Raw genomic sequence first — 24074 nt, forward strand, 5'->3', positions numbered from 1 at the left:
GACAGATGGAGCTCTGGCTGAAATCCATCTATGAAGCTATCGGCGCGTCGTATGCTCCTGCATTCGCAGCTGTATGGGCACTCCAAGCTATTTCAGCTGGTCTTGCGCAGATTGACACTGTCACGCGTACATCTGTTCCGCAAGTAGCGTCCTTAACCTCTCAAATGACTGCATTTGCGTCTTACGCTATCAATGCTGTCCTGGATTCTACGAGCCGTACGGCAGTGGCGTCCGCCAACTCCGTGGTTTTACGCAGAGCATTGTGGTTAAGGGAATGGAAGGCAGATTCTGCTTCCAAAAAGTGCTTAACCAGTTTGCCATTTGCTGGTGACAGACTGTTTGGTGAGAGATTGGATGAAATCATTAAACAGTCCAAGGGTAAGGATTCATCCTTACCTCAGCCCAGACCAAATAAATCACAACAGAGGGGACAGTCGAGATTTCGGTCCTTTCGAGGCTCGGGCAGGTCCCAATTCTCCTCGTCCAAAAGGACTCAAAAGGATCAGAGGAGTTCAGATTCTTGGCGGGCTCAGTCACGCCCAAAGAAAGCAGCCGGAGGAACCGCTACCAAGGCGGCTTCCTCATGACTTTCGGCCTCCTCTCTCCGCATCCTCGGTCGGTGGCAGGCTCTCCCGCTTTTGCGACATTTGGCTGCCACAGGTCAAAGACCGTTGGGTGAGAGACATTTTGTCTCACGGGTACAGGATAGAGTTCAGTTCTCGTCCTCCAACTCGATTCTTCAGAATTTCTCCGCCTCCCGACCGAGCCGATGCTCTTCTGCAGGCGGTGTGCTCTCTAAAGGCAGAAGGAGTGGTGATCCCTGTTCCTCTTCAGGAGCAAGGTCACGGTTTTTACTCCAATTTGTTTGTGGTGCCAAAAAAGGACGGGTCTTTCCGTCCTGTTCTGGACCTAAAACTGCTCAACAAGCATGTGAAAACCAGGCGGTTCCGGATGGAATCCCTCCGCTCCGTCATCGCCTCAATGTCTCAAGGAGATTTCCTAGCATCAATAGACATCAAAGATGCTTATCTCCACGTGCCGATTGCTCCAGGGCACCAGCGTTTTCTACGCTTCGTTATAGGAGACGAACACCTTCAGTTCGTAGCCCTGCCTTTCGGTCTGGCGACAGCCCCAAGGGTCTTCACCAAGGTCATGGCAGCAGTAGTAGCTGTCCTGCACTCTCACGGTCACTCCGTGATCCCTTACTTGGACGATCTACTTGTCAAGGCACCCTCTCAAGAGGCATGCCAACACAGCCTGGACGTTGCGCTGGAGACTCTCCAGAGTTTCGGGTGGATCATCAACTTTTCAAAGTCAAATCTCACCCCGACCCAATCGATAACATACCTTGGCATGGAGTTTCATACTCTCTCAGCGATAGTGATGCTTCCGCTGGACAAACAGCGTTCACTACAGACAGGGGTGCAATCTCTCCTTCAGGGCCAGTCGCACCCCTTGAGACGCCTCATGCACTTCTTGGGGAAGATGGTAGCAGCAATGGAGGCAGTCCCTTTCGCGCAATTTCATCTGCGTCCACTACAATGGGACATTCTCCGCCAATGGGACGGGAAGTCGACGTCCCTAGACAGGAACGTCTCCCTTTCTCAGGCGGCCAAGGATTCTCTTCAGTGGTGGCTTCTTCCCACCTCATTGTCAATAGGAAAGTCTTTCCTACCCCCATCCTGGGCGGTGGTCACAACGGACGCGAGTCTGTCAGGGTGGGGAGCAGTGTTTCTCCACCACAGGGCTCAAGGTACGTGGACTCAGCGAGAGTCCACCCTTCAGATCAATGTTCTGGAAATCAGAGCAGTGTATCTTGCCCTACAAGCCTTCCAGCAGTGGCTGGAAGGCAAGCAGATCCGAATTCAGTCGGACAACTCCACAGCGGTGGCATACATCAACCACCAAGGAGGGACACGCAGTCGGCAAGCCTTCCAGGAAGTCCGGCGGATTCTGACGTGGGTGGAAGGCACGGCATCCACCATATCCGCAGTTCACATCCCGGGCGTAGAAAACTGGGAAGCAGACTTCCTCAGTCGCCAGGGTATGGACGCAGGGGAATGGTCTCTTCACCCGGACGTGTTTCAGGAAATTTGTCGCCGCTGGGGGATGCCGGACGTCGACCTAATGGCGTCCCGGCACAACAACAAGGTTCCGGCCTTCATGGCACGGTCTCACGATTTCAGAGCCCTGGCGGCGGACGCCTTAGTTCAGGATTGGTCGCAGTTTCAACTCCCTTATGTGTTTCCTCCTCTGGCACTGTTGCCCAGAGTGCTACGCAAGATCAGGTCCGACTGCCACCGCGCCATCCTCGTCGCTCCAGACTGGCCAAGGAGGTCGTGGTACCCGGATCTGTGGCATCTCACGGTAGGACAACCGTGGGCGCTACCAGACCGGCCAGACTTGCTGTCTCAAGGGCCGTTTTTCCATCAGAATTCTGCGGCCCTCAACCTGACTGTGTGGCCATTGAGTCCTGGATCCTAGCGTCTTCAGGATTATCTCAAGAGGTCATTGCCACCATGAGACAGGCTAGGAAACTATCCTCTGCCAAGATCTACCACAGAACGTGGAAGATATTTTTATCTTGGTGCTCTGCTCAGGAAGTTTCTCCCTGGCCATTTGCATTGCCTACTTTTCTTTCCTTCCTGCAATCCGGGTTGGAAAAAGGTTTGTCGCTCGGCTCCCTCAAGGGACAAGTCTCAGCGCTATCTGTATTTTTTCAGAAGCGCCTAGCACGACTTCCTCAGGTACGCACGTTCCTGCAAGGGGTTTGTCATATCGTCCCTCCTTACAAGCGGCCGTTAGAGCCCTGGGATCTGAACAGGGTTCTAATTGCTCTCCAGAAGCCGCCTTTCGAGCCTATGAGGGATGTTTCCCTTTCTCGCCTTTCACAGAAAGTGGCCTTTCTAGTAGCGGTCACGTCTCTTCGGAGAGTGTCCGAGCTAGCAGCGCTGTCATGCAAATCTCCCTTCCTGGTGTTTCACCAGGACAAGGTGGTTCTGCGCCCGATTCCGGAGTTTCTCCCTAAGGTGGTATCCTCCTTTCATCTCAATCAGGATATCTCCTTACCTTCTTTGTGTCCTCGTCCAGTTCATCAATGTGAAAAGGATTTGCATTTGTTGGATCTGGTGAGAGCACTCAGAATCTACATTTCCCGCACGGCAGCTCTGCGCCGCTCGAATGCACTCTTTGTCCTTGTCGCTGGCCAGCGTAAAGGGTCGCAGGCTTCCAAGTCAACCTTGGCTCGGTGGATCAAGGAACCAATTCTTGAAGCCTACCGTTCTGCGGGGCTTCCGGTTCCCTCAGGGCTGAGAGCCCATTCTACCAGAGCCGTGGGTGCGTCCTGGGCATTACGGCACCAGGCTACGGCTCAGCAGGTGTGCCAGGCGGCTACCTGGTCGAGTCTGCACACTTTTACCAAGCATTATCAGGTGCATACCTATGCTTCGGCGGACGCCAGCCTAGGTAGACAAGTCCTTCAGGCGGCGATTGCCCACCTGTAGAAAAGGGGCCGTTTTTACGGCCCTATCATGAGGTATTATTTTACCCACCCAGGGATTGCTTTTGGACATCCCAATTGTCTGGGTCTCCCAATAGAGCGACAAAGAAGAAGGGAATTTTGTGTACTTACCGTAAATTCCTTTTCTTCTAGCTCTAATTGGGAGACCCAGCTCCCGCCCCTGTTTTTTTGTATACACATGTTGTTCAGGTTGAATGGTTTCAGTTCTCCGATATTCCTTCGGATTAAATTTACTTAAACCAGTTTATTGGCTTTCCTCCTTCTTGCTTTTGCACTAAAACTGAGGAACCCGTGATCCCACGGGGGGTGTATAGGCAGTAGGGGAGGGGCCTTACACTTTTAAGTGTAATACTTTGTGTGGGGCCTCCGGAGGCAGTAGCTATACACCCAATTGTCTGGGTCTCCCAATTAGAGCTAGAAGAAAAGGAATTTACGGTAAGTACACAAAATTCCCTTCTTTGCCCTCATCCAGTTCACCAATGTGAAAAGGATTTGCACTTGTTAGATCTCGTGAGAGCACTCCGGCTCTACATTTCTCGCACGGCGCCCCTGCGCCGTTCGGATGCGCTCTTTGTCCTTGTCGCTGGCCAGCGTAAGGGGTCGCAGGCTTCCAAGTCAACCTTGGCTCGGTGGATCAAGGAACCGATTCTTGAAGCCTACCGTTCTTCTGGGCTTCCGATTCCTTCAGGGCTGAAAGCCCATTCTACCAGAGCCGTGGGTGCATCCTGGGCATTGCGGCACCAGGCTACGGCTCAGCAGGTGTGTCAGGCGGCTACCTGGTCGAGTCTGCACACTTTCACGAAACACTATCAGGTGCATGCCTATGCTTCGGCAGATGCCAGCCTAGGTAGGCGAGTCCTTCAGGCGGCGGTCGCCCACCTGTAAGAGGGGGCCGTTTTTCGGCTCTTTTTATCGAGGTATTCTTTTACCCACCCAGGGACTGCTTTTGGACATCCCAATTGTCTGGGTCTCCCAATGGAGCAACAAAGAAGAAGGGAATTTTGTTTACTTACCGTAAATTCCTTTTCTTCTAGCTCCTATTGGGAGACCCAGCACCCGCCCCTGTTCCCTTCGGGCTGTTGTTCTTTTGTGTACACATGTTGTTCATGTTGAATTGTTCTTTTGGTTCATGGTTTCAGTTCTCCGAACATCCTTCGGATTGAATTTACCTTAGACCAATTTATAAGTTTCCTCCTTCCTGCTTTTGCACCAAAACTGAGGAGCCCGTGATGCACGGGAGGGTGTATAGGCAGAGGGGAGGGGTTACACTTTTTAAAGTGTAATACTTTGTGTGGCCTCCGGAGGCAGAAGCTATACACCCAATTGTCTGGGTCTCCCAATAGGAGCTAGAAGAAAAGGAATTTACGGTAAGTAAACAAAATTCCCTTCGTTTATTGAAACTACAACAACCAGTCCATAAAGTGACCTCTGGAATCACAGCCTCTGCCATTTAATCTGAGAGCAATATAATGTTGGGGAATGCACCTACTGCCAGATTGCCTTTAATTATTTTGGGTTTTTTTTTCTGTCCAGATTGAAGATGAGCCAAACAAGATCTGTGAAACGGACCGTGTGGCCATTAAAGCCAACATAGTAAACCTTATGTTGAGCAGCCCTGAACAGATCCAGAAGCAGGTGTAGTACATCCGAGCCATTAATGTTCTGCGGGATTGTTCTGCTCCTATGTTGCAGCTCCTGCTAAACCCTTTCATTCTGGCTTCTCTTTATAGCTGAGCGACGCCATCAGTATTATAGGGCGGGAAGATTTCCCTCAGAAGTGGCCAGATCTGTTGACTGAGATGGTAAATCGCTTCCAGAGTGGAGATTTCCATGTCATCAATGGTGTCCTACACACTGCTCATTCCCTATTCAAGAGGTATGGAGCTGAGCCACTGCCCGCAGCGCTGAGGTGCTGGTGACCGCTTCTGATGTCTTCTTCTCCTTGTGACAGGTACCGCCACGAATTCAAGTCCAGTGAGCTGTGGACAGAGATTAAACTAGTGCTGGACACCTTTGCTTTACCGCTCACCAACCTCTTTCAGGTAATACCCTCTATCTCTTCACCTTCTGTAACACGTTAGGTGGCCAGATTGATTTAAACTACTATGTGCCCCATTCATTCAGTGTGATCTGGATTTTCTTCTATTGTCTACTCTTTTCTCTTCCAGGCAACCATTGGTCTGTGTAATACTCATGCTAATGATGTCAGCGCTTTAAAAGTTCTCTTCTCCTCTCTCATTTTGATTGCCAAGTTGTTTTACAGCTTAAATTTTCAGGTATGGAATTGTAATTCTTGTCATGTGAATGGGTCATAAATCCAAACATTAGTGACCCCATAAAATTGAAAACAATATCCTTTATTCAAATGACATATACACCCATGATAAAGTTAAAATAAAATATACAGAGAGCTGGATAAAAATACAATACTCAAACAGCGGCACAAAAATGTATAGCAATTCAATACAAATTCAGTAATCCACGTGAAATATCTTCCATATTAAATGTACTTCATTGTACAATAAATAGTTGTGATGCATAATACAAAATATAAATGTTGGTCTCCTGATGATCAATTTTTCTAAACAACAAATTTGTGTTGACAATAGAATAGGTAGTAATTCACTGAAGTGCAAGTACTTTAACCCCTTCACGACCGGCCGATTTGTCGCTTTCCGTTTTTTTTTTTTTTCCCGCCATTCTTCTTCTGAGAAACGTAACTTTCTTCAGCGCTCTATTGGGAGACCCAGACAATTGGGTGTATAGCTACTGCCTCCGGAGGTCACACAAAGTATTACACTAAAAAGTGTAAGGCCCCTCCCCTTCTGGCTATACACCCCCCGTGGGATCACGGGCTTACTCAGTTTTTAGCTTTGTGTGCGAAGGAGGTCATACATCCACGCATAGCTCCACATTGTATAGTCAGCAGTAGCTGCTGACTATCTCGGATGGAAGAAAAGAGGACACATATAGTGTCCCCAGCATGCTCCCTTCTCACCAGATGGTGTTGCAAGGTTGAGGTACCTATTGCTGGTACAGAGGCCGGAGCCCCACATGCTGTTTTCCTTCCACATCCCCTTGGAGGGCCCTGTGGAAGTGGGATCTGTTGGCCTCCAAGCCCTGAGGCCGGGCTCCATCCACAGACCCAGAAGAACCTGATGGATGTGGAGCACGAGTACTATCAGGGACAAGGCCCTGCATCGGTCAGGTACTCGGTGTCTCCGGCAAGCACAGCACGCTCCGGGCTTGCTGGGCGTTATAGTGCGCCGGGGACATTAGTGATGGGCTTATGTTGCTGCAGCCATGGCTGAGCGACGGGTCATGTTTAGGAACTTGCGCCGACCGCTCATACGGCGGCGGCGCTGATGTGACTTGTAGTGCGCCGGGGACTTGGCGCCGACCGCGCTTTTACGGCGGGGGCGCCTGTAACTTTAGTCCCCGGCTTCTGAGGCCTGGCACCGCTTCGTTCCCGCCCCCAGCCCTGCCAGTCAGAGGAGGGGCGGGACGCTGTACAGATCTCAGCGCAGGGAGCTGGAGTCTGCTTTGCATTCTCCAGCCCCCTCTCACTGAACACAGTGAGATGCCGGGTTCCCGCTCTTGGCTGGGGCTCGCCCACGGCCCGCCCCTCTGCACAGGACGTGGAAGAGAAGCCGGCAGCCATTATGGTTTCCACTCTGGGAGAACGGAACCAGGCACAGGTTTTTGAGCGACCTCATACTCGCGCTGGGCGGGCGATAGGCAGTACTGGTCCCACTAATACTGAAGTGGGCTTTTGAACTGTGTGCGGATATGCGATGCAGCACTGTACTGTCGCTATTCTGGGCATACTCTCCTAGATGGCTAGACAAGTGTTCAATGATTAGTCTGCAGTGTTTGTTGGCAGTTTTGGCAACAGCAAAGTGCCAAGGCACAAGCTTTCATTGCCGCTTCGTTTGCAGGTGCTGCAATTGGGTTTATTGTCATGCTATACATGCACTATATGTCGTTTTTCTTGGCTAATGCACCTAGTTAAACAGACAATAGCAGCAGTAAGGCAAGGCTGCCAAGGCACAGGCTCTCAATGCTGCTTGATTTGCTTGTACTGCAGTGTTTTTCTGTCACGCTTGTCTGCTATACATTTCCTGTATGTCGCTATCCTTGCCTCATGCTCCTAGTTAACTAGACAACAGCAGCAGTAGAGCAGTGGTGCCAAGGCACCAGCTTGCAAGGCTGCTGCATTTGCATGTGCTGGCAGTGTTTACTGTCATGTTTGTATGCGATACATTCACTGTATGTCGCTATCCTTGTCTCATACTCCTAGATATATAGACAATAGCAGCAGAAGGCCTAATGTGCTAAGCCACAAGTTTCAATGCTGCGTGTACTACATGTGCTGAAGTGTTTACTTGTACTTCAGGCTTGTATGCTATACATTCACTGTATGTCGCTATCCTTGTCTCATACTCCTAGATATATAGACAATAGCAGCAGAAGAGCTAATGTGCCAAGCCACAAGTTTTCAATGCTGCGGGTACTACAGGTGCTGAAGTGTTTACTTGTACTTCGTGCTTGAATGCTATACATTCACTGTATGTCGCTATCCTTGTCTCAAGCTCCTGGATAAATAGACAACAGCAGCAGAAGAGCTAATGTGCCAAGCCACAAGTTTTCAATGCTGCGTGTACTACATGAGCTGAAGTGTTTATTTGTACTTCATGCTTGTATGATTATTTACTGTACGGTCGCTATCCTAGGCTATGCACTTAGATAGCTAGACAACAACAGCAGAAAAAGAAAAGGCCAATGAGGACTTTATATGTTGCTTGTACTGCATGTAATACGAGTCTAGGACCCCAGTGCGGGCAATTGCTTGACCGGGGTTTTCGGCTATATGTGGTTAAAAGAACCACCTGTGCTTCCTGTCCAGAGACAGGGACGAAATTGCAGTTTCTTTCCGCTGTTATATTGGCTGTGACTATGGCTGACATCTTACAGTCTGGCAGCCCACGCAGACCTTGGGCAATATAGTTGCAATGCCCCTGGCCACCATGATTTGAGGAGCAGCTCAAGGCTCCAGGGTGGTTTTCACGCGTCCCAGGGGGCAGGCTCCGACACGGACGTCAGTTCAAGAGGGCCTAAGCAGGCTCGCTGGGAATAGCCCTCGACTCCATCAGTGAAAGAGTCAGCTTCACAGCAGGGGAGATCTCTTTTCTAATATCGCAAGCAATTGCGTACTCGTCTGGCCCTCTGATCCTAGAGATGCAGTCCAGAAACGCAACGCTTTTCACGATAAGCGTTCTCCGACCGTATTAATGAGACACTCTCCTCCCTGATTGGACAAGCGCTAGCCCAGGTCCAAATGTGGATCTCCCGATCTCCAGGCTTGCAGCTGGATCTATAGTTGTAGTGGTGGATGGGGCTTCACGTCAAAATGCCATTGACAGATAGATAGGTTCTGGCCGCAATCTGTCTATGAAGCTATCGGCAGGTCGGTTGCTCCGGCAGTCGCAGCCGTGAAGGCACTCCAAGCTATTTCAGATAGTGTTGCGCAGAGGGACGCTGTCACCGGTACATCTCGGTCTCAGCAGCGTCTGTAATCTCGCAATCGCCGCATGGCGAACCATGCTGTTAAGGCTGTCCGAGACTCTACGAGCCGGACGGCGGTGGCATCGGCCATCTCCGTATTTTTTACGCAGAGCCTAGTGGTTAACAGATTGGATCAGATGCTTCTTCCAACAAAGTGCTTAACCAGGTTGCCTTTATCTAGTGATAGTCTGTTGGTAAGGGTTGAATGAATTCATTCAACTGTCCAAAACGACTCAAAAGGCCCAGAAGGGCATAGATTCCTAGCAGGCTCAAGTACGCCCGGGGAAGGCAGCCGGAGGAATCGCTACCAAAGCGTTTTTTTCTCATAATTTTCAGCCTTCTCACTCCGCAACCGCGGGGAGCAGACTCCCCCGCTTTAGCGACATTTACCTACCACAGGTCAAAGGCCGGTGAGAGAGAGTCAGTTTGTCTCAAACTACCTCTCCGACCGAGCCGAGGCTCTTCTGCAGGCAGGACGAGTGGTAATCCCTGTTCCTCTTCAGGAACCAGTTACGCCTTTTGCTTCGACCTGGTCGTGGTGCCAAGATAGGACGGCTCCTTCCGTCCCGTTCTGGAATTTAAACTGCTTAACAAGCACGTGACAACCAGGCGGTTCCGGAGGGAATCACTCCGCTCCGTCATTGCCTCACTGTCTCAAAGAGTTTTTCCTAACATCCATAGACATTAGGATGCTTATCTCCACGTGCCGATTGCTCCAAGGCACCGGCGTTGGCTACGGGCATATTTCGTTTTGTAGCCCTACCCTTCGGCTGGCGACAGCCCCACGGGTTTTTCACCAAGTTCATGGCAGCAGTGGGAGCAGTCCCGCGCTCTTACGGTCACTCTGTGATCCCTTTCTTGGACAATCTACTTGTCAAGGCACTCTCTTTTAGAAGCATGCCAACACAACCTGAACATGGCGCTGGACCCTTCCCAGAGTTTCGGGGAGGTCTTTGACTTCTTCTAAGTTGAACCCAATCGCTGGCATATCTTGGCATAGAGTTTTCACACTCTCTCAGTGATAGTGAATTCCGCTGGACAAACAGCGTTCACTACAGACGAGGGTGCAGTCTCTCCTTCAAGGAGGCGCCTCATCCAGAGGCGAGCCTTTTCACGCAGTTTCATCTGCGTCCGCATCATTAGAAGATTCTTCGCTAAGGGGAAGGAAGTCGATGTTCCTACACAGTAACGTCCCCCTTTCACAGACGGTCAAAGACCGTCTTCAGAGGAGTCCACTCTTCAACTCAGTGGTCTAGAGCTCTGGGCAGTGTATCTTGCACTGCAAGCTTTCCTGCAGTGGCTGGAATGCAATCAGAACCGAATTCAGTCGGACTATCCACAGCGGTGGCGTACACATTCCGGACGTACAACACTAGGAAGCAAGTCTTCCTCAGTCGCGAGGACGTGGACGCAGGGGAATGGGACCTGCTCCCGTTTGGCTTCAAGAAATCGGTAGCCGCGGGATGAGGACGGACGTCGACATCATGGCGTCTCGGCAACTACAAGGTCTCGATTTTCATGGCGGGAGCTCTGGCGACAGGCGCCTTGGCTCAAGATTGGTCGCAGTTCCAGCTTCCGATTGCTGCCGCACTATTCTCGTCGCCCCAGACTGGCCGAGGAGGTTGTGGTACCGAGATCTGTGGCATCTCACCGTCAGTCGACTGTGAGCATTACGTCAGGGTCACAATGAGACGGGCTCGCCAGCCGCGGTTTGCCAAGATATTCCACAACTCGTGGAAGATATTCTTATCTTGGTGTTTTGCTCAGGGAGTGTATCCCTGGCCATCGGCTTTGCCTACTTTGCCTGCCCTCCTGCACTCTGGTCGGGAAAACGGTTGGTCGCTCGGCTCCCTTTAAGGGCAAGTCTCGGCACTATCCGTGTTGTTTCAGAAGCGTCTAGCACGTCTTCCTAAGGTGCGCACGTTGCTACAGGGAGTGTCATATTGTGCCCCCGTACGAGCGGCCGTTAGATCCATGGGATCTGAACGAGGTACTCGTTGCTCTCCAGAAGCCGACTTTCGAGCCTCTGATGGGAGTTTCCCCTTTCTCGCCTGTCACAGAAAGTGGCTTTTCTAGGGCGATCACGTTTCTTCGGCGAGTGTATGAGCTGGCAGCTCTGTCATATCAGGCTCCCTTCCTGGTGTTTCACCAGGACTAGGTAGTGTTGCGCTCCATTCAGGAGTTTCTCCCTAAGGTAGTATCCGCGTTTCAGCTTAATCAGGATATATCATTACCTTCATTTTGTCCTCATCCGACTCACCGGTTTGAAACGGGTTTACATTTGTTAGATCTGGTCAGAGGACTCAGAATCTACTTTTCCCGCACGGCGCCTATGCGCCGATCTGATGCACTGTTTGTCCTTGTCGCTGGTACGCGCAAGGGATTGCAGGCGTCTAAAGCCAACATGGCTCGATGGCTCAAAGAACCAATTCTTGAAGCCTACCGTTCTGCTGAGCTTCCGGTTCCATCAGGGCTGAAGGCCCATTCAACCAGAGCCGTGGGTGTGTCCTGGGCATTACGCCACCAGGCTACGGCTCAACAGGTGTGCCAGGCAGCTACCTGGTCGAGTCTGCACATTTTCACCAAACATTATCAGGTGCATACCTATGCTTCGGCGGATGCCGGCCTAGGTAGAAGAGTACTGCAGGCGGCAGTGGCCTCCCCGTAGGGGAGCGCTGTCTTGCAGCCCTATCAAGAGGTATTTATTTACCCACCCAGGGACAGCTTTTGAACGTCCCAATTGTCTGGGTCTCCCAATAGAGCGCTGAAGAAGAAGGGAATTTTGTACTTACCGTAAATTCCTTTTCTTCTAGCTCTTATTGGGAGACCCAGCACCCGCCCTGTTGTCCTTCGGGATTCTTGGTTTGTTGCGGGTACACATGTTATTCATGTTGAACGGTTTGCAGTTCTCCGATGTTATTCGGAGTGAATTTGTTTAAACCAGTTATTGGCTTTCCTCCTTCTTGCTTTGGCACTAAAACTGAGTAAGCCCGTGATCCCACGGGGGGTGTATAGCCAGAAGGGGAGGGGGCCTTACACTTTTTAGTGTAATACTTTGTGTGACCTCCGGAGGCAGTAGCTATACACCCAATTGTCTGGGTCTCCCAATAAGAGCTAGAAGAAAAGGAATTTACGGTAAGTACAAAATTCCCTTCTTTGTATTTTTCAGTCAATGTGGTCATGTGAGGGCTCATTTTTTTGCGGAACAAGCTGTACTTTTAAATGAAACCATAAGTTTTACCATATAGTGTGCTGGAAAACGGCAAAAATTTCCAAATGCAGAAAAATTGCAAAAAAGTGCTTATTGTTCTTGAGATTTTATTCACTGTGTTCACTATATGTTAAAACTGATGTGTGGGTGTGATGCCTCAGGTCAGTGCGAGTTCGTAGACCCCAAACATATGTAGGTTTACTTTTATTTAAGGGGTTAAAAAAATGTGGTCGTTTGTCCAAAAAAAGTGGCGCACGTTTTACGCCATATTCCGTGACCCGTAGTGTTCTCATTTTTCGGGATCTATGGCTCAGTGACTGCTTATTTTTTGCGTCTCGAGCTGACGTTTTTAACTGTACCATTTCTCTGATGCCTCATTGGGGGACACAGGACCATGGGTGTTATGCTGCCTATCCATAGGAGGACACTTAGTAGATGCAAAAGCATAGCTCCTCCTCTGCAGTATACACCCCCTGGCCGGGCCAGGCAACCTCAGTTTTAGCTTAGTGTCTGTAGGAGGCACTTCCTTTCAAGGTTTTGTTATTTTTTGAGGGCGACGGTATCCTTTTGGGACCAATCTCCCACTACCATCAACGGGCGGGAACGTGGAGTGTCGCCTCCACTTACCCCCTCCTGCGATGCTGGATCCTGGGCTGGACGACGGGTTCCACAGACACCGATTTTCCAAAGCCCAGGGTAGAGGCCTGTGCCCCTATAGCCCAATTCCTCAGCCCCTCTTTGCAGGCTCTGAGTTGAATATGGCACCGGTGTGACCGGACACAGCAAGCTGACTCTATTTTCACTGCCTGGACTGAAGCAGTGTTTTAAGGTGAGATCCCCCCTGACTGGTTTTCCAGACAAAGGGAGAAAAGACGCTGCAGGGAAGGCTCCCAGGACATTTACAGGAGAGCCCCAAGGATCCTGCACACACAGTGTTAACTTTTCTCTAGCTCGCTGGCTGGAGGAGGGGGGAAGTCACTCCTTTTTGCAGAAAGTCCTGCAGATAATTTCCCGGTGGCAGGGGGGAGGGCTCAGGGACTCGCACTGTTTATTTGCTCTGTTTATTTGCTCTAGCAGAAAAGCCGGCTGATAACCACCAGTGACAAGCTGTGTGCTGACTGGAGGGAGAGGGAGGAAAACTATCAGAAGCTCCCTTTCTTTGTCGCTCCATTGGGAGACCCAGACAATTGGGTGTATAGCTACTGCCTCCGGAGGCCACACAAAGTATTACACTTAAAAGTGTAAAGCCCCTCCCCTTCTGCCTATACACCCCCCGTGGGATCACGGGCTCCTCAGTTTTCATGCTTTGTTTCAGGAGATCTGTCGCCGCTGGGGGATGCCGGACGTCGACCTAATGGCGTCCCGGCACAACAACAAGGTCCCGGCTTTCATGGCACGGTCTCACGATCACAGAGCTCTGGCGGCGGACGCCTTAGTTCAAGATTGGTCGCAGTTCCGGCTACCTTATGTGTTTCCACCTCTGGCACTGTTGCCCAGAGTGCTACGCAAGATCAGGTCCGACTGCCGCCGCGCCATCCTCGTCGCTCCAGACTGGCCGAGGAGGTCGTGGTACCCGGATCTGTGGCATCTCACGGTAGGCCAACCGTGGGCACTACCAGACCGACCAGACTTGCTGTCTCAAGGGCCGTTTTTCCATCTGAATTCTGCGGCCCTGAACCTGACTGTGTGGCCATTGAGTCCTGGATCCTAGCGTCTTCAGGATTATCTCAAGAGGTCATTGCCACCATGAGACAGGCTAGGAAACCAACCTCCGCCAAGATCTACCACAGGACGTGGAAGATATTCTTATCTTGGTGCTCTGCTCAGGGAGTTTCTCCCTGGCCATTTGCATTGCCTACTTTTCTTTCCTTCCTGCAATCCGGTTTGGAAAAAGGTTTGTCGCTCAGCTCTCTTAAAGGACAAGTCTCAGCGCTATCTGTATTTTTTCAGAAGCGCCTAGCACGACTTCCTCAGGTACGCACGTTCCTGCAAGGGGTTTGTCATATCGTCCCTCCTTACAAGCGGCCGTTAGAGCCCTGGGATCTGAACAGGGTTCTAATTGCTCTCCAGAAGCCGCCTTTCGAGCCTATGAGGGATGTTTCCCTTTCTCGCCTTTCACAGAAAGTGGCCTTTCTAGTAGCGGTCACGTCTCTTCGGAGAGTGTCCGAGCTAGCAGCGCTGTCATGCAAATCTCCCTTCCTGGTGTTTCACCAGGACAAGGTGGTTCTGCGCCCAATTCCGGAGTTTCTCCCTAAGGTGGTATCCCCCTTTCATCTCAATCAGGATATCTCCTTACCTTCTTTGTGTCCTCATCCAGTTCATCAATGTGAGAAGGATTTGCATTTGTTGGATCTGGTGAGATCACTCAGAATCTACATTTCCCGCACGGCGCCCCTGCGCCGCTCGGATGCACTCTTTGTCCTTGTCGCTGGTCAGCGTAAAGGGTCGCAAGCTTCCAAATCCACCCTGGCTCGATGGATCAAGGAACCAATTCTTGAAGCCTACCGTTCCGCTGGGCTTCCGGTTCCCTCAGGGCTGAAGGCCCATTCTACTAGAGCCGTGGGTGCGTCCTGGGCATTACGGCACCAGGCTACGGCTCAGCAGGTGTGCCAGGCGGCTACCTGGTCGAGTCTGCACACTTTTACCAAGCATTATCAGGTGCATACCTACGCTTCGGCGGACGCCAGCCTAGGTAGACGAGTCCTTCAGGCGGCGATTGCCCCCATGTAGGAAAGGGCCGTTTTACGGCCCTATCACGAGGTATTATTTTACCCACCCAGGGACTGCTTTTGGACGTCCCAATTGTCTGGGTCTCCCAATGGAGCGACAAAGAAGAAGGGAATTTTGTTTACTTACCGTAAATTCCTTTTCTTCTAGCTCCAATTGGGAGACCCAGCACCCGCCCTGTTTCCTTCGGGCTTTTTGTTTTTTCGGGTACACATGTTGTTCACGTTGAATGGTTTCAGTTCTCCGATATTCCTTCGGATTGAATTTGTTTTTAAACCAGTTATTGGCTTTCCTCCTTCTTGCTTTGGCACTAAAACTGAGGAGCCCGTGATCCCACGGGGGGTGTATAGGCAGAAGGGGAGGGGCTTTACACTTTTAAGTGTAATACTTTGTGTGGCCTCCGGAGGCAGTAGCTATACACCCAATTGTCTGGGTCTCCCAATTGGAGCTAGAAGAAAAGGAATTTACGGTAAGTAAACAAAATTCCCTTCTTCCGCCGTTTTTTACTACCCACAGCAGGGGGGGGCACACTGATTTCATCTTTGCGCTCTTTTAGCGCTAAGCCCTGCCCCCCCCTGCAGCCGCGATAAGCCCCGCCCCCCCAGGAAAGCGTGCGAAGATCTCCATAGAGCTTAATCCTTCCTGAGGACAGGGCCATTGGCTGATTCTGGTGAGGTGCTTGCTTCACTTGTAGCTCTGCTGACCATTGCGCCCCCTCCTGGCATACTCCTATTAGGAACATGCAGAATTCTAAGGGCACTAAGAGTGCTAAGGCCCACATAGTCTATTATTCAGCCTGCACTGCCTGCCATGCTGAGCTACCACGTAAATACACCTCTTCTCTCTGTGAGTCCTGTGCCCCTATAGCCCCCCAAGACCCCCTTGCCACCGCCGCCGCAACAGTCAGCCCAGAGCCTAGGGCTCCCAGCCCACCGGAATGGGCACAGTTTCTGTCCCAATCCATGGAAAAACTGTCACAGAACCTGGTGCTGGCTATGCAATGTCGTCTTCCACACCCTTCTGGGTCCCTGGACGAAACGCAGCCTGAGGATACCCCTATGGAGGATCCTTCTGAGGTAATCCGGGCACATGCTTCACCGGTTGCAGGGATCAGGAAAAGAGCACACGGCCAAGTGTCTCCAGCGGGCTCTCCCTCGGGAGCACACAGGGCAGGCTGTCCCACATGCTCCACGGCTTCTGAAGAGCTGGAGGAGGGAGAATGCTGTTTATACCAAGAGGATTCCTTGGTTTCAGCCTCCCCAGATGATCAAACTGCAATAGACTCCCTTATAGCAGCAATCAACCAAACTCTGCATGTGGAGGATCCCCCATCCACTACCACTGACCATGCGGTCTCCTTTAAGAGGGCAAGGAAACCCCAAAAGGTTTTCGCTGATCACCCAGAGTTTCAGGATATCCTCACAAAGCAAAGGGACAAGCCTGACAGGCGCTTCGGTAACCGAAAACTCATGGAGTCCCGGTACCCTTTTACCTCACCTGCCCCTAAGGGCTGGGCCGATCCGCCCTCGGTCGACCCCCCCGGTCTCCCGCCTTACCACAAAGACGCTCCTGTCTTTACCCGATTTTTCCTCCATCAAGGACCCGAGAGACTGACAGGTGGAGCACCTCGCCCGCTCTGCTTTTGAGGCTGCGGGTTCCTCCCTCTCGCCTTCCTTTGCCGCTGTGTGGGTCGCAAAGGCGATCTCGGTCTGGGCAGAATCCCTTAACACTTCGCTTGAGGAATCACAGTTCACTCATACCTTCACAGAGGTAACAGCTCAAATTGCCGCTGTGGCGGAGTAACTCATGCAGGCCTCCATGGATGCTGCTACCTGCGCAGCGTTTGCCGCCTCAAATACCATAGCCATCCGTAGAGCTCTCTGGCTCCGACAATGGTGAGCGGACTCTGCCTCCAAGAAGTCTCTCACGGGCCTTCCCTTTTTTCCAGACCGATTGTTTGGCAAACGTCTGGACAAGCTCATTTCTGACGCCACGGGAGGAAAGAGTACCTCCCTCCCCCAGCTGAAGTCCAGGACGTCTTCACCAGACGTCCACAGTCTTCATTCCGCTCCTTTCGGAACTCATTTGGTTGGTCGACATCCCGTGCTGTCCCCGCCACCAGCCGCGGACTACGCAGGGACAGACCTTCTCAGCTCTCCCCGAAACCCACTTCGTCATGGCAGCCTAGACCGAAACAGTCCAGGACTAGGGAGACTCGGCCACAACATTTTTTTCCCCCTCATGACTCCTTCGGCGCCCCGGAAGACACACTCATTGTAGGAGGTCGACTGCGGCTCTTTCATCACATCTGGGCTGCCGCCTCAGACGACAAATGGGTGCGAGACCTTGTGTCTTCCGGTTACCACATAGAATTTCGGACCCGACCCCCGAGTCGATTCTTTCTCTCAAACCCCCCAAAGACTCAAACGACGCAAAGCTTTTTTCTCAGCAATCCACTCGCTCCAAACAGCAGGAGTAATGATACCTGTCCCAGACGACGAGAAGTTCAGGGGTTTTTATTCCAACCTCTTTGTGGTCCCCAAAAAGGATGGGTCAGTTCGACCCATCCTGGACCTCAAACACCTAAACAAACATGTGCACGTACGGAGATTCAGAATGGAGTCCCTAAGGTCCATTATTGCATCCATGGTCGAAGGGGAATTCCTCGCCTCCATGGACATCAAGGACGCCTACCTGCACATACCCATCGCCCCAGATCACCAAAAGTTCCTCCGCTTCGCAATTCAGGACTCCCACTTTCAATTCGTAGCTCTACCCTTCGGCCTTGCCACCACACCAAGGGTTTTCACCAAAGTCATGGCGGCCGCCATGAGCGTCCTTCACGCCAGGGGAGTAGTCGTTCTCCCTTACTTGGACGACCTCCTCATCAAGGCCCCCTCCTTCCGCGACTGCTCAACCAGCGTACAGATCACTGTGGACACCCTATCCCGCTTAGGGTGGCTAGTGAATCTGGACAAATCATCCCCGATCCCATCACGATCCATCACCTTCCTGGGCATGTCCCTGGACACCCGTCGGGGCTTGATCCTTCTCCCTCAGGACTAGGCGATCGCTCTTCAACGAGCGGTACGCTGCCTTCTACGTCTTCCGTCTCGCTCCATTCGATTCAGCATGAAAGTGCTCGGCAGGATGGTGGCAGCTATGGAAGCAGTACCCTTTGCTCAACTGCACCTCCGCCCACTGCAGCTAGCCCTTCTAGCGGCCTGGGACAAGAGCCCCTTCTCCCTGGACAGACATCTTCACCTGACGCCTTCAGTCAGGTACGCACTCCGCTGGTGGCTTCGGTCCTCATCCCTATCGAAGGGGAGATCTTTTCTCCCAGGTAACTGGCTGGTCCTGACCCCGGACGCCAGCTTCCTAGGCTGGGGAGCAGTGTACCGGCACCACACTGCTCAAGGACGTTGGACGCCCCAGAAGTCTTTCCTACCCATAAACATCCTGGAACGCCGCGCGATCTTCCTCGCGCTCAAAGCGTTCTGCCCTCTGCTAGCGGGTCGTCAGATTCGAGTCCAATCGGACAATGCGACAGCTGTAGCCTATATCAATCGGCAGGGGGGCACCCGCAGCAAAGTGGCTTATTTCGAGGCCCACAAGATCCTCAGCTGGGCCGAATCGTCGGGATCAGTGATATCAGCGGTACACATACCGGGGGTAGAGAACTGGGCAGCAGACTTTCTAAGTTGCCAAGGCCTGGCCGTCGGAGAATGGTTTCTCTACCCAGATGTGTTTCTACACATCTGCACTCGCTGGGGCACACCAGACGTGGACCTAATGGCCTCAAGGTTGAATGCAAAGGTACCCGCGTTCATAGCCAGGTCACACGACCCGCAGTCCATGGGCGCGAATGCTCTAGTCTGCTCCTGGCACCAATTCCGCCTGCCTTACATATTTCCACCTCTACCCCTGCTGCCGCAGGTAATCAGGAAGATCAAGGCAGAGGGAGTCCCGGTGATACTGATAGCACCGGACTGGCCCAGGTGCACCTAGTATGCCAAATTAGTACAAATGCTCGCAGACGCACCGTGGCGCCTTCCAGACATCCCAGACTTGCTGACCCAAGGGCCCATTTCCTATCAGAACTCCAGAGCCCTGAAGCTGACGGCATGGCCATTGAGACCTGGGTATTAACAAGAGCGGGATTCTTCCCCGCGGTTATTTCCACCATGATCAGCGCCCGAAGGCCTGCTTCATCCCGCATTTACCACCGCACATGGAAAATCTTCCTTTCATGGTGCAGGGAAACTAACGTCCAGCCTATGCCTATAGCCATCCCCAGAATTCTCGACTTTCTACAGTGTGGCTTTCAAGCGGGGTTGGCTCTCAGTTCCCTTAAAGGGCAGGTCTCAGCCCTCTCAATCTTCTACCAATGCCGCCTGGCTCAAAAACCGCAAGTCAAGACCTTCCTCCAGGGCGTTTCCCATCTAGTTCCACCGTACAAACGGCCGCTGGAACCATGGGACCTCAGCCTCGTTCTGGACGGTCTCCAGAGGTCTCCCTTTGAACCCCTCAAGGAATCCTCCCTTGCTCTTCTGTCCTGGAAGGTAACATTCCTGGTGGCAATTACGTCCATCAGACGGGTTTCGGAGCTAGCAGCACTCTCTTGCCGCAAGCCTTTTCTGATCTTTCACCAGGACAAGGTGGTTCTGCGCCCCCGTCCAGATTTCCTTCCAAAGGTTCTTAACCCGTTTTATTTGAACAAGGACATTGTTCTGCCTTCCTTTTGTCCACACCCGGTTCATAGGGTGGAAAGGTCTCTGCATTCGTTAGACCTCGTCAGAGCTCTCAGATATTACATATCCAGGACAGCCCCCTCTAGGAAAACGGACTCTTTGTTCGTCATTCCTGCGGGGCCTAAGAAGGGACAGGCAGCTTCAAAGGCGACTCTGGCTCGCTGGATTCGCTCTGCGATCCAGGAAGTCTACCACTTGCAACTCAAGCCCATTCCTAGTGGGATGCGGGCTCATTCCACGCGAGCAGTTGGCGCTTCATGGGCCATTCGGCATCAGGCTTCAGTGGAACAGGTCTGTAAAGCTGCGACCTGGTCTAGCCTAAATACGTTTTCAAAGCATTACAGTCCATACCCAGGTTTCAACTGAGGCAAATCTGGGTAGGAAAATTCTGCAAACGGCAGTAGAGCGCCTCTCTCAGTAGGCGCTCCAGGCTGTCTGGGACTGGTTCCTAGTCCTTGGGTTGTGTTGTCTTCTTTTATTTTTTTTCCCACCCATGGACTGCTTTAGGACGTCCCATGGTCCTGTGTCCCCCAATGAGGCGTTAGAGAAAAACGGATTTTTGTGTACTCACCGTAAAATTGTTTTCTCTTAGCCATCATTGGGGGACACAGCACCCACCCTGTTACCCTGTTGGGCCTTGGTTCTCTCAGTACCTTATTTGGTTATGACTCTTCTTTTCTCATGTTCCTCTGTTGAGAAGTTTTTACTGGTTTTTCTCCTACTGCTTGTGTACTAAAACTGAGGTTGCCTGGCCCGGCCAGGGGTTGTATACTGCAGAGGAGGAGCTATGCTTTTGCATCTACTTAGTGTCCTCCTATGGATAGGCAGCATAACACCCATGGTCCTGTGTCCCCCAATGATGGCTAAGAGAAAACTATTTTACGGTGAGTACACAAAAATCCGTTTTTTTGCACAGATGCTATGTTTTGATTGCCTGTTATTGCATTTTGCGCAAAAGTTGTAGCGACTAAAAAAGTCATTTTGACGTTTTGAATCTTTTTGCCGCTATGCCGTTTACTGATCAGATTAATTGATTTTATATTTTGATAGATCGGGCGTTTCTGAACTCGGCGATACCAAATGTGTGTGTTTTTATATTTTTAACCCTTTAATTTTCAATGGGGCGAAAGGGAGGTGATTTAAACTTTTTTAGTTTTTTTTTTTTTTTTTTTCGTCCCCGGGCCAAGTGAAACTGAAAGTAATTCATGTGTAGTACAGGAGTCATCACATGACCCTGTGCTACAATGACAACCACCGGAAGTCACGGGATCACGTCACGTGACTTCCGGTATAGGCAGGTAAGTAGAAGTTTACCGCCTATGCCGTTATAATGGCGCTGTCATATTGACAGCGCCATTTAAGGGGTTAAATGGCACGAGCAGATAACGATTCTGCTCATGCCTAGCAGGCACACATCTCAGCTGTGAAAATCAGCTGAGATGTGCGCCGATCACTGCATGCTGCCGGCGGCAGACCGCGGGCTGTAACATTATGACCGCTAGAATGTTAAGGGGTTAAATGAGTCCATATACAGTATGTGATCTAAGGGACAAATAATTAAAGTGCAAATATTTTAATTTAATACACATATGCAGTCAATGAGGTGGAAAAAAATGTTTTTCAAGGAGCGTTAATTCAGACCACAACTACTGAAACAACATGAAAATTGTTCAAAAATTAATTTACAAAATATCATTATATAGTTTGCACACCACACGAACAAAATCAGTGTAGCCATATATATTTAATTCAAAAAGGTGAATGGGTCATTGTGCTTATAGGGAGGATGTATGTCCTGGATACTGAGCTCACTTACCACCTGTCCTTTCACATTTTCTCTGGAGCTCTTTGGTAGATCTCGGCTTGACGGTGCTCTTAAAATGATATACATGCTCCCAGTGAAACATGTATGCAGTTAGGAATATCACGTTATCGCATACACTTTTGGGGATTAGAAAGTGGAGCATGTGATGACCTGTAAGAAGTTATATCTGGAATTTGCACTCATTATTAGGTGTGGTGTCCAGACATAAAGATATACTGGTAAATTTGGAGTTGTGACTTATGTTATCATTCTTGCTATTGCACTAGTGGTAGCATGGCGGTCTTATATATTATGGGTTATCGATTCATGTCAGTCTCTTTTGCGGGCAAATATTTGTTAGATTTGGTAGAGTATGTGTTATATACTGTAGGTTTGAATTATTCCGTGCAGGCCCTGGAGGCTGAATATTTCAATGTCTTTATCACTTCATTGCGGGACACGGGACCATGGCTGTATGCTGCTGCCACTAGAAGGCTGACACTATGCAAAAATATTTAGCTTCTCCACATCAGTATACACCCTCCAACTGACACAGAGATAATGAGTTTGAACTTAGTGTCAGTAGGAGGTGGACACTGGGCTGGTCCCAGCTCCATTTCTACCTTATATTGATGGTTTTTCCACTGCCTATTTCCCTTTTTTCTTTCAGATATGGCTTGATTGGGCAACAGAATGGAGTTGTTTCACTCTGTCATTCCACCTAGAGATCGCCAGCACAGTGTGGAATTTAATCACTACTGTATGCTCTCTGGTCTAAGTCTGGTCTACGAGGCAGGACCCTAACATATGAGTGTTTGGGGCTCCCTGGCAGTTGGTTCTTGCCATCATAACCCTGCCCACTTGCCACTCAGAGCCAGACGGTGCAGGGAGTGAAGACAGAACCTGTAGCTTCAAAACAGGTATCTCCTTTGGTCCTAGGCGAATGAGTTGCTCCTGATAGGAAAGGATAGAGAGAGAGAAAAAAAAAAGGGGGATGAGAGAGCAGTCCTTGCTATTTCCTGTTTTTCCCTTCCCCGCCCCAGCCATCCTGTTTTGGCCAATCAGTTGCGCTGGCTCCCCTGTGTGCCCTGCCCACCACTCTCAGCCTTTCAGAGCTCGTCTTTCCCCCTGATGCGCGGGAACTCTGCTCACCCTTTCTGTCGCCACTATTTCCTCGGCGCTGTCTTCTCTCCTACATGCCGAATTCTCCGCGTCTGCAGTCTACTCGGTCCTTCTACACTCAACCTGCATCACAGTCTCCACAGCTCTTCAGGGTCACTGGCTTCAGAACCAGGGTTATCTCTATCCCTAGTTCCCACTTGGACTTCTTTCTTTCGTTTTAACCTATGAGAGTCACGCTCTCATTCTCTGGCTTTTTTACTACACTTTGCCTGCTGTTCTTGTCACTAGAAGATTCTCTCTGGTCAGACCTCATTCCTCTGCCTAGATTAAAGCCTACTCACTATGCCTACCCCTTAGGCTAGTTTCAGACGACCGTGTTTTAGGTACGTGTGACATCCGTTTTTAACACTGATGTCACATGTACCCATGTTACCCTATTGTGCACTCTCACATGGCCGTGTTTTCACACGGACCGTGTGGTCCCGCTATTTCACATGGAGACGTGCCCGTTTTTTCTCCAGCAGCACGGATGTCACACGGACCGCACACTGATGTGATCCGTGTGACATCAGTGTGACACGTATCGGAGAAAACACGGGTTTTTAAATAAAAAGATTTTCTATAGTTCCCTGTATCCAGTGATTCTGTCTCCGGCTCTGCTGCGTCCCGCTCCTGACCCCCGCTCATTATTTTCATTGATCATTCACCGCGTTGAGCAGCTGAGAGCAGGGGCATCGCAATGACAGCAAAAGAGACAGCACCGCTGAGGACAGCGTCGCCGAGGACAGCATGCCTGGGGACATCGCTAGTGACAGGTGAGTATCCTGCCAGCAGTGTGTGTTCAGGGACGTCCAGGAGGATTCCCAATTAACTCTGATGACCTCCTGATGACACAACTGCGTTACAGCGAGTGTCACGCTGGTGACTTCCAGGGATTCATGAGAGTTCATTGGGAACCCTGATGAGTCCCTGGATGTCACTGCACAAACTGCTGTATGCTCACCTGCCACCGGCGATGTCCCCAGCGATGCTGTCCTCGGCTGTGCTGTACCCAGCCTGTCCCCGCGATGTTCCGGCTTCCAGAACCTCAGGCAGTGAATAATCAATGAAAATAATGAGCGGGGATGAGGAGCGGGACGCAGCAGAGCCGGAGACAGCATCGCTGGATACAGGTAAATATAGAACATCTTTTCATTACAGAGACACGTGTTTTACCCGGTACGTGTCACATGTATGTAAACACGGGTGTCACACGCGTGACCATAACCATGCGTGTGAATGGTACCTGATTAAACACGGACGTGTGAAACCAGCCTTAGGAATACCCACTCCCTGCAGCGAGAACATGCCTCCTCCCCCGAGTGGGCCGTAGCT

The 24074-nt window shown here is 51.0% G+C and overlaps 1 protein-coding gene across 2 annotated transcripts in view; it reads left to right on the forward strand.

Annotated features, from left to right (window-relative positions):
• Positions 1-24074, forward strand: part of CSE1L (chromosome segregation 1 like) — a 154823-nt gene that overhangs the window by 18655 nt on the left and 112094 nt on the right. For both annotated transcript variants that reach the window (XM_075350646.1, XM_075350645.1), the window contains exons 5-8: positions 5054-5155; positions 5251-5396; positions 5472-5562; positions 5689-5796. In XM_075350646.1, coding sequence (XP_075206761.1) covers positions 5054-5155; positions 5251-5396; positions 5472-5562; positions 5689-5796 — 447 coding nt within the window. The remainder of the gene's footprint in view (positions 1-5053; positions 5156-5250; positions 5397-5471; positions 5563-5688; positions 5797-24074) is intronic.

The sequence above is a fragment of the Anomaloglossus baeobatrachus genome, chromosome 5 (genome assembly GCF_048569485.1).
Source record: "Anomaloglossus baeobatrachus isolate aAnoBae1 chromosome 5, aAnoBae1.hap1, whole genome shotgun sequence".
NCBI lineage: Eukaryota > Metazoa > Chordata > Amphibia > Anura > Aromobatidae > Anomaloglossus > Anomaloglossus baeobatrachus.